This window comes from Hyalella azteca, unplaced genomic scaffold, assembly GCF_000764305.2.
Source record: "Hyalella azteca isolate HAZT.00-mixed unplaced genomic scaffold, Hazt_2.0.2 contig17430, whole genome shotgun sequence".
NCBI classification, from domain to species: domain Eukaryota; kingdom Metazoa; phylum Arthropoda; class Malacostraca; order Amphipoda; family Hyalellidae; genus Hyalella; species Hyalella azteca.
The window spans coordinates 20,737-42,178 of NW_025947213.1; the positions used below are offsets into that span (position 1 = coordinate 20,737).

Consider the following 21,442-nt stretch of genomic DNA (forward strand, 5'->3'; position numbering starts at 1 on the left):
GCGCTCTCTTAGCGCCTCTCTCTTCGGTGACGGAGGTGCAGGTATCGACCTCGCCCTGCTCTGCGCCCCTCTCGTCTGACCGACGCCTAACTCGCGTTTCTTACTCTTATGAACTTTTTAGTCTAAAATTCCGAATTTATATCACTGATAATCACGGCAAGTCTGCATATCAGTGACTGTGATATAAAAATACAATCCTCCGTCATTTTAAACACTCTCATGCGCTAAAAAAGCTCTTATTAATGTAGTTAGACAAAATGTGAGTCGCGCTAGGGTGTGGTAGGGCCAGCGCTGGGTGGGGTAGCTGTAGCGAGTAACGATCCCTGTGTCAGGAAGAGGTCAGGGAGGAGTGAGGCCGACCTTCAGCACCACCTGAGCGACGCTCTACTTGGTCCCGACGCCACCACACGGCGCTAGCTTCGTTGCTGCTCCCCAACATTAGGTCTTCTTCATTGAGGCTCGGTCCACGACCATTCAGACAGTATTCGTCTGCATTGTGCAGCCTCGTTGACGGTCGTAAACCATAAAATCGTTCCAATATCAGTGGTGATCGTTCGTGAGTGCCGTTTGAGTGTACGTTGATCTACCCAAAGTGTTGGTAGAAACCGTGTGGGACCTCTAGAGGTTTTCTACCCTCCTTCGTGAGAGGTGCATTTGAGCGTGGGCATCCCAGCCTGCTGGTGTCATGGTAGAATTCAGTGCGGGCGGTCCAACAAGGAACGCTCATACACAAACAAAGCGTCAATGTGTGGTCTAGGCTTTCGACTCAAAAACACCCCTAGTAAGAAGACTTCTCTTCGCTGGGGCGACTGCTGCGGTTGCTACTGAATCCACAATCCACCCAAAGTCTTCCCGCTTCTCTTCAGCCGCTGCGTCTTCTTTCACAACTCCTTTACTCGAGAAATATTTTGAGTTAATTTCACAGCCTTGTACACCGCTTATAGTTTCGCCTCCGTATTTTGAGGTCTTCCTTGCCACTATAGACCGAGTGCCGTTGCTTCGAAAGCCAGAATTTCTACCTCAAGTGATCCTATTGTGTCGCCGAATTTGACTAAGGAGAGTCAAGGAGGCAAGCAAGTTGACGAAAAATTTTGAAGCTTCTTTGTGAACAGTGAACCTAAGCAGGAAACGAATTTTTTATCCTAGGAAAGTAATTACAGGTAAGGACTTATACTTTAGATGCCTCTTTTAATCTGACTCTACTGCGATAATATTTCCCTGGCTTAAAATTTTGCTTTTAGTTCTCTTCTTGGAATGGGACCTTGAAAACTATTATCGAATAATAGGCTGCAAGTAAAGTTCAAAGGGAGAGGTAAATCAAGTCTCAAACGGTACATCAATTCAACATGAGTTCAATCAAAATGAATGACAGAGTATAACTTGCATTGTAAAGAAAACAGTCTCATCTGTTTTTATTTCATTTTACAATCTCAAACGTGTTTATATCGAAAAATATTTGATTGCCAAGTGAGGCAAAAAAACACCATATTACCTAGGGCACGTTTAGTTCCGCTTTGTTTTAGTTCACATTTGTCGTATTGTGTGTAGTGAAAATACAACTGTCGGATAAGTGGCACTGAGCACCGAGACTTGGTTTTATATACGTGACTTTGAGTTTTTTCAAGTCGTTATTATATAGTTAATAGTAGGATAATAAAACATTTCAAATTTTCCCATTAATATCCACACAAAGAATTTATAAGCAGTTAAGTAACTGTTGATCTTATATATTGTCGTTTATTGCTTCGCTGAAGCTCTTCCATCAGTGGATCGAATTTTTTGACGAACGAAATAATGTTATTCGTCAATTTATCTTATTATGAGATGATTTTTTAGGATTCAGACTCAGCGCTATTTTGATATCGGGTGCCTCAGTACCTGTACAGCTGTTGTTAATTTCAACCTACTCATGGAATACTAACTATTTGCAAGGATGAAGTAGCACTAGAATTTGTTTCAATGGCGATCGGTCATACATATATCTTTTCGATTCTAAATATAAGAGGTTCTATATTAAATACATATTTTCCGTGGGAAGCATGACGTCACTCATTTCTGATAGGTCATTTATCAGTATCCAGTGCACAAGTGACAGTTATTACGGAAGTGAATGCTACTTTCACTCGAATATTATTTTATTCTACTTTATTTTATAGAGGTATAAGGTTTAGAACTTCGAGTCTGCAGTCCAAACTGTTGGAACACTTCATGCTGCAGTTAATATAGTCAGTACTAACAGTCACGATACGAACGTTGATGTCTTACATTGATTGATAGGATCGTAATTATATCTGAGTCCGGGGCAGGACTATACTAATATGATGTGATAGATAATGCGATGTTTGAACAATTTATTCTGTGAATCAGCTATAATGCAAAGTTTACTACTAAAATACTTAGTTTACTACTATGCTTCTCTAACTTAACATTTCCAGCTAGTATCTGGAAGCTGCTGCGAGGACCGCGAACAGATCGTTGCTTGTGAAGGTCATCAGCAGCTGAGCGGCTGTCGTGTCTTCTCTTCAGCGTGCCTTATTTTATGGCTCATAGGCTTTACGTCTTTTCTTATGTCGTTGATAAATTGAAATCTTTTCTTCCGACTTTTAGTCCAAGAGATAAAAATTTTTATACCTAGACTATTCTTAGCGCATTTTCTCATATATGAAAAAGGCGCTATTTTGCTTGTCGTGTCTGCCCGTCCGTCCGTCCGTCTGTCCGTCTGTCTGTCCGTGACTTCACGGACGGACGGACGAGAAAATGCGCTCTCTGTCACTCACTGCAGTGAGTACTGAGTTATATTTATTAGACTTTGACTATACGTTGCAGTATAGTATGACCAGCCTCTGATTGATTGGGTTGAATTATTGAAAATCGAACACAAGAATGAGAGAATTAAGTTGGGCTACTTACTTTATGGCTTTGCATGGCTATCCATACCATCTTTTTGCTTCATATTCATAATCGCTAAATTTTTTTTATATCTTTATAACTTTTTCACTTGAGCTAGTAACGGAATCAAGTAATTAAGCTAAGAAAAGCTTCGCTCGTCCGCCTCTTGATTACGAACATTACGATGAATCCAATTAATCAACATACCGGGGGGACTTCTGCGGCATTTCAATCGCGCAGTTTTTTTAAATTATCACGAAAACCCATTGAGGCTAAATATGGACAAGCACTCTTGCCCCGTCACAAGTAAAGCAGCCTCCACAGTTCGTGATCTCAACCCATTCATGTAAGCGTGCTGGGGTTCGATTATCTGTTTATGTACGGCAGGAACAAGCCTAGGATTAGACCTATGACGTCACGCGGGGTGGAGCCTGGAGAGGGCCGTGGTCACGCACGCTGTGAGGGTTCGTTCACACTCAATGTATCGTACATATTCATAGCACAATTAAAGTAGTTATCCCCAAAAAAGCATAATAAATTTGAATATAATTGGAAGTTGAAAATAGTTATTCGTTAATTCTTAATTTAAGAAAGAATTCAATTGTGTTATAGAAATTGATTCTAGGGAACTTTTACAAGTAATTTACTGTTAAAAATAAGAATTAGTTTTGAACTATCATCTCGATACCGTTTGTAAAACTTGACTTACGATGATTATTTTCTTCATTAGCAGCTTATGGAATGCACTATTCATGGCAGAAATTCTTTACAGAGAGAAAATTGGAAATCAAAAAGGAATATTTGAGAGGTGTCCATCAAAATTACTCGTTATCCTTCATTTACTCGATGTTTCCCATTTAAATTTAACGTTTATATAACGGAGGGTGTGGACACTACATAGTAATTATTTTATCCTGCATAAATTACTGATTGAAAATGGTATTAGAAATTAATTTTTGACAAATAAACTAGCATTGTCACAATGGCCTTTTTTCATAGTTGTTAGAAATGCAAACAATCATCGTGTTTGCGGTCTCATATGTGGCTCACTAAACATTGCATCCGAATTTAGTCCGTGCTGATGGCTCTTCTTTTCTGCAGCCGAATTTCACGAGTGATAGCGACTGTTTGTCAAGCGACGCGATGGATGGCGCAAAACTTCAGCGGTGATCAAAACAAATGGGAAGATGTAACGTTTGTCCAAGGATGTTTTTTCACAGGACGGGATTTTTTATAGTTCATCTTATAATTTTAATCTTTATTGACTATCATGTCTGATTTTTCCTATCGACAAGTTTAGCTCTGTCCTGTCAGTAAATGAAACAAATTTCAGTTGTGCGTTCAATTTGTGTGAGTTATAATTCACTTCTAACAAAGAATTATTTTATCGCGCTTCATGGGATAAAGTTCAACACTCTGCCGTAACTAGCGTGCCCTCACGACCGGGGCGCAGCGCTACACTGGAGATCAATATTACAGGAATGCCTTAGCGCTGAGGGCTTACAGTGATGCATGGCTGGAGCAGCTGTGATTTACCGGTACTCAGAGTCACCGGGTGGTGGGGAGGTTATAATGAGAGAGCTGACCTTTGGATTATTTTAGCGAGGGAAGTTTAGTTGGATTTTGAAGAGAATGAGTTGAAAAATTTAGCCGAATTGTAGGTAAACAGAAAAAATGTAAAAACACAAATTCAAAGTTCACCAGTGTTTTCAAGCTTAAGATGAAATTTTTGCAAAACGTTATCTGATGGTCGCTATTTCGATTATTCCAATTCATTTGTGGAAAAAACTTTCGAAAATATTTAAGTCTTAGAACAACAAAAACCAGCATGACTATGGAAGCAGTTGTTAGATATCGTAATTAATTTGCACAATATAGGACGCCTTCGATTTGTATTTGTTTGTAATGTTGGGGCGAAATTTGTTAACGCAAAACCAGATCGAATGCTTTTATTTCAGCAATAGCGACTTGATGGGTTATTTGTTGGAATACGACGCCACTATAAGAAAATACTTAATATGATTTTAAATGAGATTAAAATATCAGCTAATGAGTAAAAAATCAGTATATCATGTTCATATCTGAATACGTACCCAAACATTTTTATTTCACAAATTTAACAAAATCCAATATTTTTCTATGGTGCCTGCCTATGCACAATTCAATTTGGCAGCATCTAAAGCTTGCACCTTAATCGATTAAAAAATTTTAGGGCTTATTGTCTTTATTAATTGTCAAATTATTATCATTGTGATAATTATGAATACACGGGGAACAAACATTGCGACAGGCTTGAGTAATGCACTGTCGGACATAAGACAATTTCGATATAAAATAAAGTATATCAAAAAACGGAATATCGCGTGCCGGCGTCGGAGAGAGTCTGGTCAATATATTGGCTAATGTCACTTGACACCTTAGGGCTCGGCTCGGCCACTCGTTACTACATATTAGAGTCACAGACACCTTCCAATAAATTTGTATTTTTCAATTCAAGTAGAATCTGATCATGGATGACATATATATATATTTGCAATAAAACTAATATAATATTGAATATGTACTAACCAATCAGACCGCAATCATTAAATATCTATATTTAACTAACTTTATTTGATTGTGTGCGTATCGAAGCTTTTCCGTAGAATTATCGAGACAATCAAATATCCTTCACTCCTCTGTCGATTGGTGCTCGGATTTGGAATCCTGTAAACCACAATGAAAGGCTTCTTTTCAATTATTAGGAATAATAATATTAATAGGAATAATAATAATAATAAGTTATTCCTAATAATTAGTAGGAATAACTTTGATTTTTTTAAATAGTGAGTTGTAATTCCGCCAATGCTCGACTTATAGAAGTTTCAAATGTAAGCATGAGCCAGTCCTTTAAAGTTTATTATACGAGCAACGCCAGGTAAGCTTACTGCTTGTTAACATGCAACTCTGGGTCATATTTATATTCAGGTTGACCTGTTATGCCACGTTAAGCTGCTAAGCTTGCTTGCTATATTAGCCTCGCCATATAAGTCTCACATACAATCTAAAGGGTTGTGCCGAGCAAAGAGAGTAGTAACGAATTTTCACGTGAAAAGTATACGGTATTTGCAACCAGAATTTAAGTTCTCGAATATTCTCAGTTATGTTGCTTAGTTCATTAAAATTGAATCAAGGAGCAGCGTTACCTCTTGAACTTTTTGTTTCATTTCTATTTATTGCTCTTATTTTAAATATAAATGATCTAATTAATTGAATCCACTAATTTATTCAATTGTTTTCCATTGCTGTTAAAAATTTAATTTAAAGGTAACATGATGTTTGGCGTTGAACAAATTGCATCAGTTGTGCAAGAAATTTTTGCGACAGAAAGAAGTTTCCAAGTAGTATAGCTGCTACAGTTGAATCGAAAGGAAGTTCAAGTTGAATATAAACTTATTGCAATCGTCTTTATAATATACCCAGGCTTAAATCATTTAATTCTGTTGAAAAGTACAATGAGCAAAATTAATATTCCTACGTACTCAATCTTTGCTCTATTTAAATACTAATAACATTCAAGAATAGTCCAATAAGTTTGAGAAAATGTTTTGGTGACGAGGTGAAGACTTGCAACGTCCGAAGAATAAATTGCGCCTAACTTTTGTTTTCGGCCGGACGTACACAGCTCTCCGGCCATCCGCTGCAGAATTGCACGGCATTCGGGAGCTGTCGATAGCTGAGGCTTATCGACCTGCGGCTCTCGGTTGACACTTGGATTGGCAGACGAGAGCGGCTGATACAATGGTAGCAAGAACAATATTAGACGAGGCAGCACGATGCGTCGCAAATGAAGGTGAAAGGAAAGAGATGATGATTAAGGTACACCAAGAACCCATTCGAAAGTCAAATGAAATAACTAATATATGATCTTTGGGATAACGAACATGTTGTGAGCAGTGCTAGTGTCTACTGGCCTGAAAAAGTGTTTCAAGGTGAGGTATGGTGCAACTGCGGTGGATGTCTGTGGGTCAGTGGAACAAGGGTGTGTCCAGCGGAGGGCGGTAGAGGTAAGGGTGTGGGAGGTACACGAAGCTTAAAGTAGATAGACAGTAGACTGGCAGTTTGGTTATATTTTCAGAAATTCCGAAGTCCAATGAACTCGCACGATGCGTTCTGACGCTTCCCTTAATTAAATTTGAGTTTCTGTATTGAATAGGTCAACACAATTCTCTGGATATATATCACGCCATATCATATGTGAGAAACATCTAATAATTGCTAATGATATATAATATTTTCGCTATTATTGTCTCTTCTGCGAATGTACGATAGAATAAAACGAAATTCCCTGTTGATTCGATGGAGCCCGTGGGCTCGATCGCTTAATATGACAGGTTGCCTCCAGGGCCTACGTCGCATTAGCGCATGATTGAAGTAAGGAAATAATGAGACACCGCTGAGCGCCGAGGCTTGCATCAAGATGCTCGGGAAATACGGCTCCGTATCAGAGGCTACGCTCAAAATATTCAGACGATGAAGCACGTGTTACTTGCCTAAAGGAAACTTAAGCTACAGGCATAGACAGGTTATAAAAATAGGTTTAGTCGGCATATATTGATAACGTTGATTTCACACCCATAATGGGATAAGTTCGGTGTTTTTAATAGATTTGAAAGAGTCTATTTACATCCACTTGAAACCATTCTGATAAGGGCAACTTTTTAGCTTCAACTTTCTCCCAGACCTTAATAGAGTTGCATGGGTTTTTGAGCACAAGGAGCAGAATACTTATTTATTGTAGGAGGAATAATCGATTTCAGTTTGTTTGCAGTATTATTATAGTGCATTTAAAATAAGCGCAGTGACCTACATGCCATACTCTCATGAAACAAAAAATATGTATATATAAAAATGAATGAATTATTACAGTTTAGCGCCGAAATCACCGATTTAAGTATTATGCCAAACATAAACACTAGTTTCGAACGTGAAAAAATTAGGATTATTGCTTGCGAAAGAATTAATCATCTAAAAAATTTATAAATGACCCGGTAGTGAAGTCGAAAGCGATTACTTACCATTGAATTTAACTATTCAGTGGCTGCTGGGGAAGAAACTGCCTGAGACTGCAGGATGACCTGAATGAGGATTCAGGCTTTAAAATACCACAATCAACTGTAAGATTGATTGAATATCAAAGATCGACATCAACTTCATTTAGTAATGTGAAATACTTCCTATTCTTGTAATCAACGATAATCCAAAGAAGCATTTCTTTTGGCAGCTTCTAATGAATCGTCGGATCTCGTGAACCGAATAAATTCGCACCCCGTATAGCTCTCCTCAGCTCCGGAATGTGCCGGGGATGCCGCGTAGGATTGATACGGACGCGGCAATTTGCTCGACAGATCGCATGGCTTGCACAGCCGGCCTGAGGAGGACAAGGAAGCAGTAATTGTACTGGTGTTGAATCTGTATTGGTTTTAGGAGGTTTTATTTGAGTCGCTGAATAATGTTAAAAGATGTAATCATTTGAGTATTAGAAGATAAAGATGTTATAGATATTTGATGGGCTTGCGAACATAATGTTTATAGAATTGTTGAGATAAATCAAAACATATTTGCGTAGAGGTTAAATTGTACAGCAAAAAATGCAATGCAGCAAAAGTTGTGCAGCAAAAAATTCATGCAGCAAAACATGCAATGTTAAATGAATTACAAGTACTGTACATGCTTATGTTGCAATGTAACGCTCATTAGTGCTTTTATTCGCAAATTACGCTGAGCAGCATAAGTTAATTAATTCTTATGATTTTTTTAATTTCTTCGAAATGCGATTATGTTTTTTTGCGTTTCGGCGTTGCTGCGCTGTCGAACTAAATAATTTTGTTCGGTTTGAAAATATCCGTAGAATTCGGCCCTTGATACTGACAGACTTTCAATCAATAGACAGTTAAAATAAATTACTTTAATATTTTTAAACAAAAGGTGAATATTAGCTTTTGTTTAAATTTTATATATGAAACATTGATCTTTTCATAAATTTTTTTGCATGTTCAATCGTTCAATAGCCGACTAAAAACATTAATTGCCTTTAACATAACACAGATTTTTGTATGGTATATTTCTCACATGGTCCACAAACTGTGAAACGAACGAAAGCTCGCGGCCTCACTCCAGCAAGCTGTTGAATGTTCTATACAAGTTTCACCTTCTATGTTTTTCTGATTATATGCGTCGCAAAGAATCTTTGATAGCAGAACAATCTCACTTTAATTCTTTTTCTTCTGTCTCCTTCAACATAGGCGGCGTCATTTCGATTATTTTGTTCTACCTCGTTGCGTCGCGAATAATCATGGACAGCAGAACAATTTACTCTAATTCCTTTTCTTCTGTCTCCGGCAGAACCGCCAGGATGTTCAACATCGGCGGCGTCATTTCGATCATTCTGTTCTACCTCGTCATCCTGGGCGTGGGCATCTGGGCGGCCAAGAAACAGCCCCCAGGGGAGGATGATTCTGAGGACGTAATGCTGGCCGGCAGGAACATCGGCGTCTTCGTCGGTATATTCACTATGACGGGTCAGTCTCCGTTGTAACATCGGCGTCTTCGTCGGTATATTCACTATGACGGGTCAGTCTCAGTTGTAACATCGGCGTTTTCGTCGGTATATTCACTATGACGGGTCAGTCTCAGTTGTAACATAGGCGTCTTCATCGGGATATTCACTATGACGGGCCAGTCTCAGTTGTAACATAGGCGTCTTCATAGGGATATTCACTATGACGGGTCAGTTTCAGTTGTAACATCGGCGTCTTCGTCGGGATATTCACTATGACGGGTCAGTTTCAGTTGTAACATCGGCGTCTTTGTCGGGATATTCACTATGACGGGTCAGTCTCAGTTGTAACATCGGCGTCTTTGTCGGGATGTTCACAATGGCCGGTCAGTTTTGCTTTTTAGATCGAAATTAATCTTATAACTAAATAATTTCTATATCTTGATTTTTAGATTTGGCAATTTTGAAACAACCAATAATAAATAGAAAAATGCTTTATAATATTGTTCCCAATGAAAATTTAAGTATATTTTTTATTAATTTATATCGTATACCGTCGGTATACGTACTATGGCAGGAAACAGAAAATAATTGGTTATGAATTTATTTAAATTGATGTAACAAACTTCTACTACAACGGTAACATATGAAAAGTCTTACGACATATTTTATTTTATGTCAGTGGTTGATAAGAGCTTGTGGTGCTACAGCTACGTTGAGTATTGATAAGAGCTTGTGGTGCTACAGCTACGTTAAGTATTAATAAGAACTTGTGGGTGCTACAGCTACATGGGTGGGAGGCGGCTATATCAACGGCACGGCAGAGGCGGTCTACGACACAGGACTCATCTGGTGTCAGGCGCCTTTCGGCTACGCTCTCTCCCTCGTCCTTGGTCAGTGGCAGGACATTTTTCAATGATTGTCTCTCAACAGAAAAAATTGAGTCTAGGGAAGTTTTCTTAGTCATCTAAATTTAATAAATCAACACGAGGGTGACCTTGAAAAAATTCATTGCCATTTTCAAGTGGATGCAGAAGCCTAAGTTCACGTTTGGCAAGTTTTGCTGTGTTGGTTAGTTTTGTCCTTACGCTGTAAATACCAGGGGGCAAATTATGCTTGTGATATTGACCTTTCTTTGCCAATGGACAGTGACTGTTGAATAATAAATATTTGTATAGTGAGTGGAAGGAGAACTGTTCATTTATATCTGAGTGAGGTTTGTTTTTCACTATTGTAGGTGGAGTGCTGTTCGCGAACAAGATGCGCACGGAGGGCTACGTCACCATGCTGGACCCCTTCCAAGACAAGTTCGGGGAGCGGATGGGGGGCTTACTGTTCCTGCCTGCCCTCTGTGGGGAGGTCTTCTGGTCCGCCGCCATCCTTGGGGCCTTAGGTAAGTTGTGTTTACGAAACAGAAAATGAGATTATAAGAAACATTGTAGTTATCATCATAAGATTTTAGTAATCTTTGCTAGAAGGTCTCATATGTTCTCCTAGCTTTCAAATAACCTGGAATTCATGTAAAGAGATTGTAATTGCGCATGAAAAGTTTAGGAAGGGAAATTTAATAAAAAATAACGCCAGATAATAAATTATAAATTTTAAGTAAGAATAAGATAACAAAAACGTCTGTGTTTTATTTGCTAAGCGGTTTGATGAAATTGGAACAATACTTGGGTAAACGAGTTATTTAACAGTGAATTCTGATGATACATAAATCCATTTTATTCCGTAATCTTAATAATCATCCTGAAGCTGAGGCAATCGGTATGCGAAATTAAAAATTGTTACGTGTTTCCTACCTGTAAGAAGCTTGCTGTTTATAATTTTTAATGTTCTTGTCGAAGGTGCTAGTGGACTTACACGCACGATACTTTCTCCTATATCAGATAAAAATTAAGCAAATAACTTAACTTAATACAATTTGTAGGAAACTAAGAAGTTTGTCCTCCAAATCTTGCTATAGGAGCGACACTGTCCGTCATCCTGAACGTGGACATCGAGGGGGCCGTGATCTTGTCGGCCTGCATCGCGGTAGGCTACACCCTCTTCGGGGGCCTGTACGCGGTCGCCTACACGGACGTCGTGCAGCTGGGCTGCATCTTCGTGGGACTCGTGAGTGGCGCTCGTATACATTTAGATGCTTATACATTGGGAAAATATTAGCAGATAGTTGTAACGGCTAGTATATTACAGTTCAAATTTCGGGTAAAAATTGGGAGAAAAATTATAAATTTATTTTTTGGATTCAACGCATTCAACGTTATCAAAATTATCAAAAAATTATGGCTGAAAATGCAAAAAATTAGCCTTATGTTCGAAGTAAAAAATTACTTGCCGCAAGTATAATTGGCTAATACTTTCCTCGTGCATAAGCACCTATTGCTCTGTAAGTCTGGGTCTCGTGAGTTGTATTACTTGGCCTGTTTGCTGACTTAAAATGCTTACTTTGTATTCAACGATTAGATTGGATTGTAGTTGCTAAATAATTGGTTTGCTTTAAAATTTAATTGTTCAATAAATTATCAGTCGTTTCATTAAAATGAATAAAATACAAAATTGTTAATCACTCAGCGGAATAATTAAAAGTTTGATTACGCTGAATAATTATTAAAGGTCCAGTGAAATAAATTCGAAGTAATTTTACGATTAGAACAGATATATTTTATTCTGATTTCTGAAATTCACGCCACAGTTCCTTCAAAAGAGGGTTATCATACATTCATATCATTAAAGCAGCAGTGTGCGATAAAAACTCGAAGGTCTCACTGTGTTCACCTCACTGCGAAACTGGTACCTTCAATCTATCCCTATAATAATAGAACGATTCATAACAATATATGATATGGTCAAATTTATTTCGGAAGCAGCACCGAACTGTCAATACTTCCGGTGTCCATCAACAGTTATCGGCAGTAATCGATAGAAAGCTGACATTGTGAGCTGTTGGTTCGTTCCACAGAAAGGGCATTTTTGCCATCATTAAGATTTCAGGTCAATGTTTTATTTCGTAGGTTTTCCATTCAATAACGTAAGAAAGAGAATATCTCATTTGTTTTGGTCACCAAAGTAGATCTTCGTTTTTTCTTGAGTTATTCAGTATTCGATGCTCGATTCATTGCCTAAATTACCACCGATAAATGTAGTAAATAATTCTTTGATTAGGAAAGATCATGTTCTTCTTTAACGCTGGTTGGATTTCTATCCAGCGCAAAAGTCGCCAGATAAAAGAGGAATAAGCCATATTCTGAATCAAGACATCGTTGTAAAAATAAAATGCGCAGGACGACCATCCTATTTGAGATATTATTGGAATAACTGTACGATTTTCCCTGAATTCTTAGCAGCTGCACGGGGCAAAATGAGGAAATTTATGAGCCCAAACATAGCTCTCAACTCCGGGTCGGTACGTGACAAAAATCACATTCGGGGACGGGCGATAAATGCCACAGTGGGAACCTCACGAACTGTTTGGTCCGCCGTACTCGTCAGCTAGCGCGGTATGCCATCAATAATGAGATCAGGTACATCTTTTGTACCAATTTCAGATTTATTTCCGTATTTGATCTCGAAATATTCGCAGCAACTTCACTGAAAACTGAAATTACTGAGCCTGCTTGACTGTTTGATCTCGCAATATTCGCAGCAAATTCCGTGAAAACCGAAATTACTGAGCCTGATTGCATGTTTGAGCTTGCAATATTAGCAGCAACTTCAATGAAAACCGAAATTACCGAGCTTGTTTAAATGTTTGATCTCGCAATATTCGCAGCAACTTCAATGAAAACAGAAATTACCGAGCTTGTTTGAATGTTTGGTCTCATGCTATTTGCAGCAACTTCACTTGAAATAGAAATTACCGAGCCCGCCGCTCCCAATTTGCTAGTAAATGCAAGCGAAGTCTGATATTCTGAATAAATCGATAGACATAAATTAATCTAGATTTCTCAAAGAATATTGGATTGTATATGAAAAGAAATTTCAAATTGTGTTGATCCAAGTTGATCTTGTGTCAAAAAATCAATTGGTCTTTTTATTATACGTACTCGTAATTGTGCATAGATTCCAATGCGTCACTCTTTCGATAAGGTTTGATCGATTCTCGTGCCAATGATAATATGTCGATCGCATACGTTAGGTATTAAAATAATGGTCCCAGATCTTTCAACAAGAATTATCTAACAGGATCGTTAGGGTACACTAGAACGTCTTGTAGTCTGCTACCTTAAACGCCTTCGAGTTTACAGACAAAAATGTTTTCTGTTCTACGCACTCGAATGTCATGGCGTAGATTTAAGTTAATTTGCTTTATTATTCAAGATAAAGCTTTCATTATTGCCATGCCGAATCGCTACAAACGAGGTCTTATTCATGCACGACGTTTTCGCTGCTCGTCCTTAGCAGGGACGTAGGGAACCGCTCTGATTTTTTATGGCTAAAGACAAAAATGGATTAACAAAAAGGTACACTTCGAGGCTCATGATTTTTATTTTCTCATGATAAACATGAGAATGACTATGTATATTTTTGCTGTTCAACTGGTGAGTCTTACAAACACTTCAATGTTCTAATAATACATTTGGTATCAAATACCACGAGTCATAAAATGCTCGATTCTTCACGCGCATAAATTGTTCGATGAGAGTGTAGCGTGTGTAGAAGCTGTGAAGTGAAGATCAAGTCGGTAGCCAATGTCAGGTGGAGAGGCAGTGGGGCATGAGTGTGGGTTATGACGTGATCATGATTATCGACCAGCAGCAGCAGCAGCAGCAGCAGCAGCAGCAGCAGCAGCAGCGGTTGCTGTGCGGCTGCTGCTGCTCTCACCTGGTTTGTTGGACACGAGCGCGCCACCCACGCCAGCAGAGCGAGAGAATTTGCACGCCTCTGGCTAGGCTCGCTGCTTTCGAACATCTATTTAAGTTCTCTCGAAAAGATTCAAATTTCCACCAGTTTAACTCATTTTTCATTTTTGGTGGCGTGTAGTGGCTGTGCATTCCGTTCGCCTGGAACCACGAGGCCGTGGGCGACGTGATGCCGGCCAACACAGACTGGATAGGCTCTGTGCCCCTCCGGCAGTGGGGCCTCTACACGGACTACTGCCTGCTGCTTATATTCGGGGGCATTCCGTGGCAGGTAATACAGGGACTGGAATTTGATTATTTGTTTATCGTTTTTATCGATGCAATAGTGTTATGAGTATTGCTGAGAAATCCATGAGAAATGGATGCGATAATGTTATGAGAATTTCTGAAAAATCCGTGAGAAATGGATGCGATTACGTTATGTGAATAGTGTGAGAGAATTTTAACTTAAAAAGTGCCCCTGACAGTGCACACACCATGGAATTATAGCGGCTGCCATTTATCTCTAGGAGCGTAGTTTTATGCGAGTTTAAATGTTTCAAAAGCGTTTTCAACAAAACTGATTTTGATGCTTCAAAAAAATTGCTTTTTGTACGTGAACTTGAAATTGATGTGAGATAGGGTCAAAAGTACTACAATGCTTTTGGTCAAAATCTGGCAGATAATTTTTTATTTTGGTATGGTGAAGTAGGTCCCGTTAGAATAAAATATTTTATAAAATTAACCTTTAAAATTATATTCCACGCACAGGTACCCGGATCTGTATGTCAGGTCACCGTTTGATAGAACAGCTCTCGTAATTTTTTCGCAGGTGTACTTCCAGCGCGTGTTGTCGAGCAAGTCTGGACAAAAAGCTCAGATTTTGTCATACGTGGCGGCTTTCGGATGCATTATAATGGCTTTCCCGCCTATTTTCATTGGAGCCATCGCTCGAGCGACAGGTAAGAAAGTTCTGTTTTCAAATTTAGGAATAAGTGACACTAATATCAATAAAATATTCAAACCATTCATTATACAATTTACATTTTTTAATTTATCTAACTCGTCGCACAAATCACATTCTACAGCCTGGAATGAGACGGCATTCGAGTGTGAGTCCTCGACCCAGTGCATTTCCAGCAACCACACGTCCATGATTCTGCCCATCGTCATCCAGTACCTCACGCCGAGCTACATCTCCTTTGTCGGCCTGGGTGCCATCTCCGCGGCTGTCATGAGCTCCGCCGATTCATCCGTGCTCTCAGCTTCTTCAATGTTTGCAAGGAATATCTGGAAGTCGATTTTTCGACAGAACGTAAGCGTAGTCGCAATATTATTGAATGTATCATGTATTAGGAAGTTACAATTTGAATCAAAGCTACCGTTAAAATAGTGCACCTAGGGATAAGCCGTAAGCTATATAAAAATAATCTCTACAAACGACTGGGGATAATTTTCCTAGCTCTATGCCACAATTCTTGCAGGCGAGCGAAACGGAAATTCTGTGGGTGATGAGGGTGGGCATTTTTGTAGTTGGCTTCCTGGCTACGACGCTGGCGCTCACAATATCTTCCATCTACGGGCTGTGGTAAGTTTGTACAAAAATTTTAATTAAAGTTTCAATTTATGTCGCTTCTCCCAAAAGGGTGCTCTCGAGAACATTTTGTAATCAAAGTAAGGTTAAATAAATTATAGTATTCGAAATACGCAACATTTTACAATTGAAAAATGTCAAGTTAAAGAGATGCAAATAAGGTTCATTCAATCAAAGTGGTTCTCGTTTACAGGTACCTTTCTTCTGACCTCGTATACGTGATCTTGTTCCCACAACTACTAATGGTGGTGCATTTCAAAGACCACTGCAACACCTATGGGTCTCTGGCAGCCTACATCGTCGGGATTTTCTTCAGGACCATGGGTGGAGAAGCCATGATTGGCATTCCTGCTGTCATTAAGTAAGTGATGTTTTTGAAACTTGACATAAACGAAGCCAACTCAAAACGAACGAATGTTACAGGAAAATGGTCTTTAAAATTTTAAATGAAATCAGAGGTTTCATTCATATATTTGTTTGCCAGGTTTATTTGTAAAATTTTATCTTGCAAAAAGAGGGAATATTATAATGGGTTATACATTTCATTGTTTTTTTTTATTTCAGTTCTGAAACAAGTGAAAATTTTCTAAATTATATTAGCTGGTGAGACTTTATTGCAGCATTGACCGAGTGGGCATTTTTTGTATTTGTTCTCAAGGTATCCGTGGTATGACGAAGAAACAGGAGAACAATTATTCCCATTCCGGACGCTGAGCATGATCCTGTCGGCCGTGACTCTGGTCGTCGTGTCTGAGGTCACACAACATCTCTTCGACTCGGGTAAGATCCACCAGAAATGGGACATACTTAGATGCATTGTCAACGTTCCTGAGGATGCCTTACGCGTTGATGACCTGCACGAAGGTGACATGATCATGACGCAGACTGTGATCAAGTACAGCGCTACTGATGAAATGAACGGACGCATCAACCCTGCTCTGAGCATTGAGCCTGAGGGCGAGGAGGAGAGTGATCCCCTGCAAGTCAAAGCCCCAACCTTCACCACTCCGGCGGGGCAGGTCAAGAAAAAACTTGTTGGGGAGGTGATATCTCCTCCCCCGGAGTCGGGTCCTCTCAAGAAGCAAGATCAGACAAAACTGTAAGTTATTTGAAAGCCTTTGGCAACTGCGGCAAATTTGTTTATTGATTTTCTAAATTAAACTAATCGAAATGCTTGCAATCCTATCTAAAAATTAAGATTTATTGGAAACATTAAATTTTGATTCATCGAAGATTATGATAGAATCCATTAGATACATTATTTTTTAAACAAGATTATATACCAGTTTTTCTTGCGTTTAGACAGTCGTATATAAGCAGTATTTACTAAAGCTGCCTACAAAGCATTTTTCCAGATTTTGAGTGAGATATTTGGTTCAATAGAAGAGTTGGTTCAATAGATATTCATGAGTAATGGTTGATAAAGCGATGTCTCCAGACATGCGAAAAATTAGCATACAATCTGCTAATCGAGTTCCCCGCTCACGGAGAGTTCAGCAAAATTCCACATCGTGCACTTTTCCGCCCTCAGCAGCCCAAGGGGTTTACTGAATACTCTGAGCTCAGCTGCTTCTGGATCCAAAGCTCCAATTATATAAATATCCAATAATAGATACCTGAAGCTATAGATACCTGTGCTTCAGAACATCGATTATAACTGAAAGGTTAATGAAAGGTATACTATTGACCGTTAGAATTATTAAAGCTGATAAGTTCACTTGGTCATAAATCTAACCTATGAGAAAAAAGTAAGCTCGTCAGCATCTGCAACGATTGGTTGAGTAGCGTGGTGTCAGCGATCTTTAAATGAAAGTATTCAGGACGTCACTTTTGCCTGTGGCCAGACAAAGATATCACTCTTGTATATACGATAAGTCGCCACGTCTGATTTGCCCTCCTTTCGTTAAGAAGTTGTATATAGTGTGTGTAGGACCAAAACATATCCTGTCATTAGTTCGTATCAGAGCATTTCAATACAGAGGCCTCTCCTTACTCCTACATCTATATTTTTGCATAGTTTATGGTGTAAAAAATATTTTAGAGTATTGTTTGTTTTGTGAGAACTATTTATTTTTGTAGTAAGACCTAAGGCATTTCTATAGAGACTCTCTTAGGAATGACCGCTGAATGTTGAACACAGAGTGCATAACTTCCGACACAAACTCCTGACATTACCCATACATTTTTTTGTATAAAATATAATTATTAAAATTCCTGTGTGTCTCAAACCTCGTAGGTTATGTTCTGGATTTTATTTACAATCCTCATCCACGCTGTGTGGCTGTAGTTGTTGAGCCTTGTGCAAATCCGAAGAAACTGGACTAAATTTTTAAATAATTTTTAAAAAAATATTTCGAGGTTTTCGAATTATTCAACGTTATCACTTAGAAGTCAGCAATGAAAACAAGGATTGAAATTTTTTCCTGCGCATTAAATTAAATGGTCCGATATTAAACAGAGTATCCGGTACTATCAAACGGTCAACATAAAATCCTAGGAGTATGGTTGGCTGTTCACCAATTTGTAGTATATGGGAATGAGTCGTACAAGTTTATTGGTATATTTAATTTCATTTTCGAATCTCTCTAAGATCCATGTTCATAGTTGAGAAAGTTGAATGTTGCGTGTAGAGAATACGTTGGGTTGTTTGTGCGGATGATATGTTCCATCATATTGTTGACCGTGCTCTCTCAACTGTTGTTATTACGTGTCAGATGTCTTTGTTAATTGAACATGATCTGAGTGTTGTCCATGAATGGTACTTTAACGCGTAACTGTAGCGTCTTTCATGTATTATTTCTGAATTCCAAAATTATTAGATTCGTTTTGAATAGCTTGGAACTTAAACAATGAAATTGATCCGCCAAGTTGATTCAATTGGTCACAATATTCAAATCGAATTAACACTCTCATGCAATGCATTTGTAATTACATTGTTAGTATTCTTTCTTGAAATCGATAACAGTATAAATTTAAATTGATACATCTATTGTCTTATCTTGCTTGTTGTTGCTCACATGATCGGTTACAGGGAAATTGAAAAAGCTTCGATGTTCTGATAGATCGGCGCCAGTTGACTGAATACTAAACTTGTTGATGAATGTAGCTGCATCTATAGAAGCCCTGTTATCACTGTCACGTCATCATTGTTGAGAGTGTCGTTGTTTGATAGTTTCGATGCTTTAGTGCCTAAACTATAGATGACTTCTAGTGTTCCAATGTAGTTTTAATACTCCACCCACACGCTGACTACAAGACGTTCTAGCCGGTCGACTACAAGACGTTCTAGTAGGTCGACTACAAGGCGTTCTAGACTAGTCGGTCGGCTACAAGACGTTCTAGTCGGTCGACTACAAGACGTTCTAGTCGGTCGACTACAAGACGTTCTAGTCGGTCGACTACAAGACGTTCTAGTCGGTCGACTACAAACGTTCTAGTCGGTCGACTACAAGACGTTCTAGTGCGTAGACTAGAAGAAGTTCTAGTGTTTAGTCTATCCAACGTTCTAGTAGTCGGTCGACTACAAGACGTTCTAGTGCGTAGACTAGAAGAAGTTCTAGTGTTTAGTCTATCCAACGTTCTAGTCTTTAGACTCGAAGGCGTTAAAGCTAGCTGACTACAACGTGTTCTAATTAGTACTTTACAGAAGCTAGCGTAACAAAAGCTAACGAATTTAGCTATAAATGATTTTTGCACTGACAACTAATACTATGAAATTTCTTGAATGGGATTTGTTACGTTAAGTATTTACTGTCTAATTAAGGAGCTATAAATTATCTTCCAAATAGAATGAAACTCAATTTCATTGTTATTTTCACCATTGGTTATTCAATATAATCAACAAGGTGTCATCCGCAATGGATCACATCATACATGGTTTATTGACAATACTTTATTAGTTTTTCATTGAGTATTGGATTTTTTTTCCGGTTTGTGTTTACGTATGGAACTTTGATTTGAAAACTGGTATGAATTAGATCAAAATTATTTTATGACGAAGTCTCAGTTTAAGACGATTTCATTGACGTCGAATAGAAATAAAGCGCGTTCAGAGAGCGCCTAGTCTCTGTGGAGATCACAAGAACAGACAGGATTGTTGTCCATATGCTCAGCCATGTTCTGATCGATCATGATTCATGAAACTTCGGTGTGGCCAAATTCATTGATTTACGTATTATTGAAAAATTCTCAAAATATTATTATCACCGAAGTTATCTGTTCGAAAACATTTGAAGTTTTTTGAAATTAAAACAATCTAGGTACAAATTCAGTTTTGTTAAACATATTAGTTTGTTTGTTATTATACTACGATGAAAATATTCGCTCGAGCATATGGATAATTTTCCGTAATTTAAAGTTCAAGAAGAATAAGAGAGTGTTGTTTTAATGCTAGTTTCACTTGCTTCGTCAGTAATTGAGAAGCTTCTAGCGTGTATCATGTAATAAATAGATATAGAGTTGCAATATAATAATAAATTTAGAGAGCCATAAGCTAGTGGTATCCTGATGTTATCCTGAAACTCCTCCACTGAATATTGAATTAGTTCTCATTGTTTTCGTCACACCCAAATAATTTAATTATTTTTCCCTTCTGACCCGCCCATGTCCATGTAAAATGTAGTGACTCCAAGCCCCACCATATTCCTGCTTCTTTTGCCCATACATGTCGAGGTGAAGCTTCTACTGAGAGTACAGATCCTTTTCTCCTGTTGGCTTAAGTGTAATGTCCGCTCTGTGTCGAGGTTCGTGTTAGAGTCTTAGGAAATTGTATGTATGTTTTACGCGTGAAAAAAGCGTGAAGCGGAAGTCAATCGAAACGTTTCAGCAGCACGGTTCTAATGGAAGTTTGTGCTACGGTACTGCCATGGTTAACACAACGTACTGTCGTGGCTCGTGTATTGTCATGGCTACCATAGCTCGTGTATTGTCATGGCTATCATGGCTCGTGTATTGTCATGGCTACCATGGCTCGTGTATTGTCATGGCGACAATGGCTCGTGTATTGTCATGGCTAACATGGCTCGTGTATTGTCATGGCCACCATGATTACTGAAAATTACATACCATACCATAGATTTTACACACAATGATACCATTACCGTGCTGCTGAACCACTTTGACTGGCTCTTCTCTTATCGATCGCTGGTCGGTTACCGGTTTCTCTAAGATTGGTTGGTGTTAATAGTTATTAAATCTTTATTGTTGAAAATTGTGAATTCAACTTTAACAAAAAAATATTGCATTGTTGAGGGAGATGATAAGTCCCTGTACCATTTAAAGTTTATTCGTTGAAGGATTAAGGTACATAATAATTGATAGCCGTGAGTAGGCTTAGTGTCGATATATGTGAAGTTAGTTATGCGTAGTGGTTTTGTCGCACTTATCTCTGTGTCCGTTGATAATGTGACGTCTGGCCAGTGTTTCTGGGAGTCTCGTTGTTATAATGTCCCAGGATAATAAACTACAAACATCTTGGTGCCCGAGTATGACATTTTTTTCAAATTTAAGACTGCATAATAGCTAGTCAGTAGCTACGCGTTCTGAGTAATAATTATATCAGGGATCCAGCAGTAACGCGTA

At 38.6% G+C, this 21,442-nt stretch overlaps 1 protein-coding gene across 3 annotated transcripts; it reads left to right on the forward strand.

Annotated features, from left to right (window-relative positions):
• The first annotated feature begins 412 nt into the window (after positions 1-412).
• On the forward strand, positions 413-18,201 carry LOC108667843 (high-affinity choline transporter 1). Of its 3 annotated transcripts, XM_018154932.2 has the most exons (11): positions 413-1,160; positions 9,274-9,449; positions 10,213-10,320; positions 10,665-10,820; positions 11,394-11,542; positions 14,411-14,560; positions 15,101-15,230; positions 15,357-15,583; positions 15,753-15,856; positions 16,056-16,223; positions 16,521-18,201. In XM_018154932.2, the coding sequence occupies exons 2-11, from the start codon at positions 9,284-9,286 to the stop codon at positions 16,963-16,965; spliced, it is 1,803 nt and encodes a 600-aa protein (XP_018010421.1). In that variant the 5' UTR covers positions 413-1,160; positions 9,274-9,283; the 3' UTR covers positions 16,966-18,201. The 3 variants fall into 3 exon arrangements, with proteins under 3 accessions (XP_018010421.1, XP_018010422.1, XP_018010424.1); XM_018154933.1 differs by lacking the exons at positions 413-1,160; positions 9,274-9,449 and adding an exon at positions 9,471-9,501; XM_018154935.1 differs by lacking the exons at positions 413-1,160; positions 9,274-9,449 and adding an exon at positions 9,537-9,553.
• The last annotated feature ends 3,241 nt before the right edge of the window (positions 18,202-21,442 follow it).

Bases quoted from the DNA above. Each gene is read 5' to 3' on its own strand.
- LOC108667843 (XM_018154932.2), top strand. From the start codon at position 9,284: ATGTTCAACATCGGCGGCGTCATTTCGATCATTCTGTTCTACCTCGTC. The intron at 9,450-10,212 runs GTCAGTCTCCGT...TGGGTGCTACAG, and splicing joins CGGTATATTCACTATGACGG to CTACATGGGTGGGAGGCGGC. The intron at 10,321-10,664 runs GTCAGTGGCAGG...TCACTATTGTAG, and splicing joins CGCTCTCTCCCTCGTCCTTG to GTGGAGTGCTGTTCGCGAAC.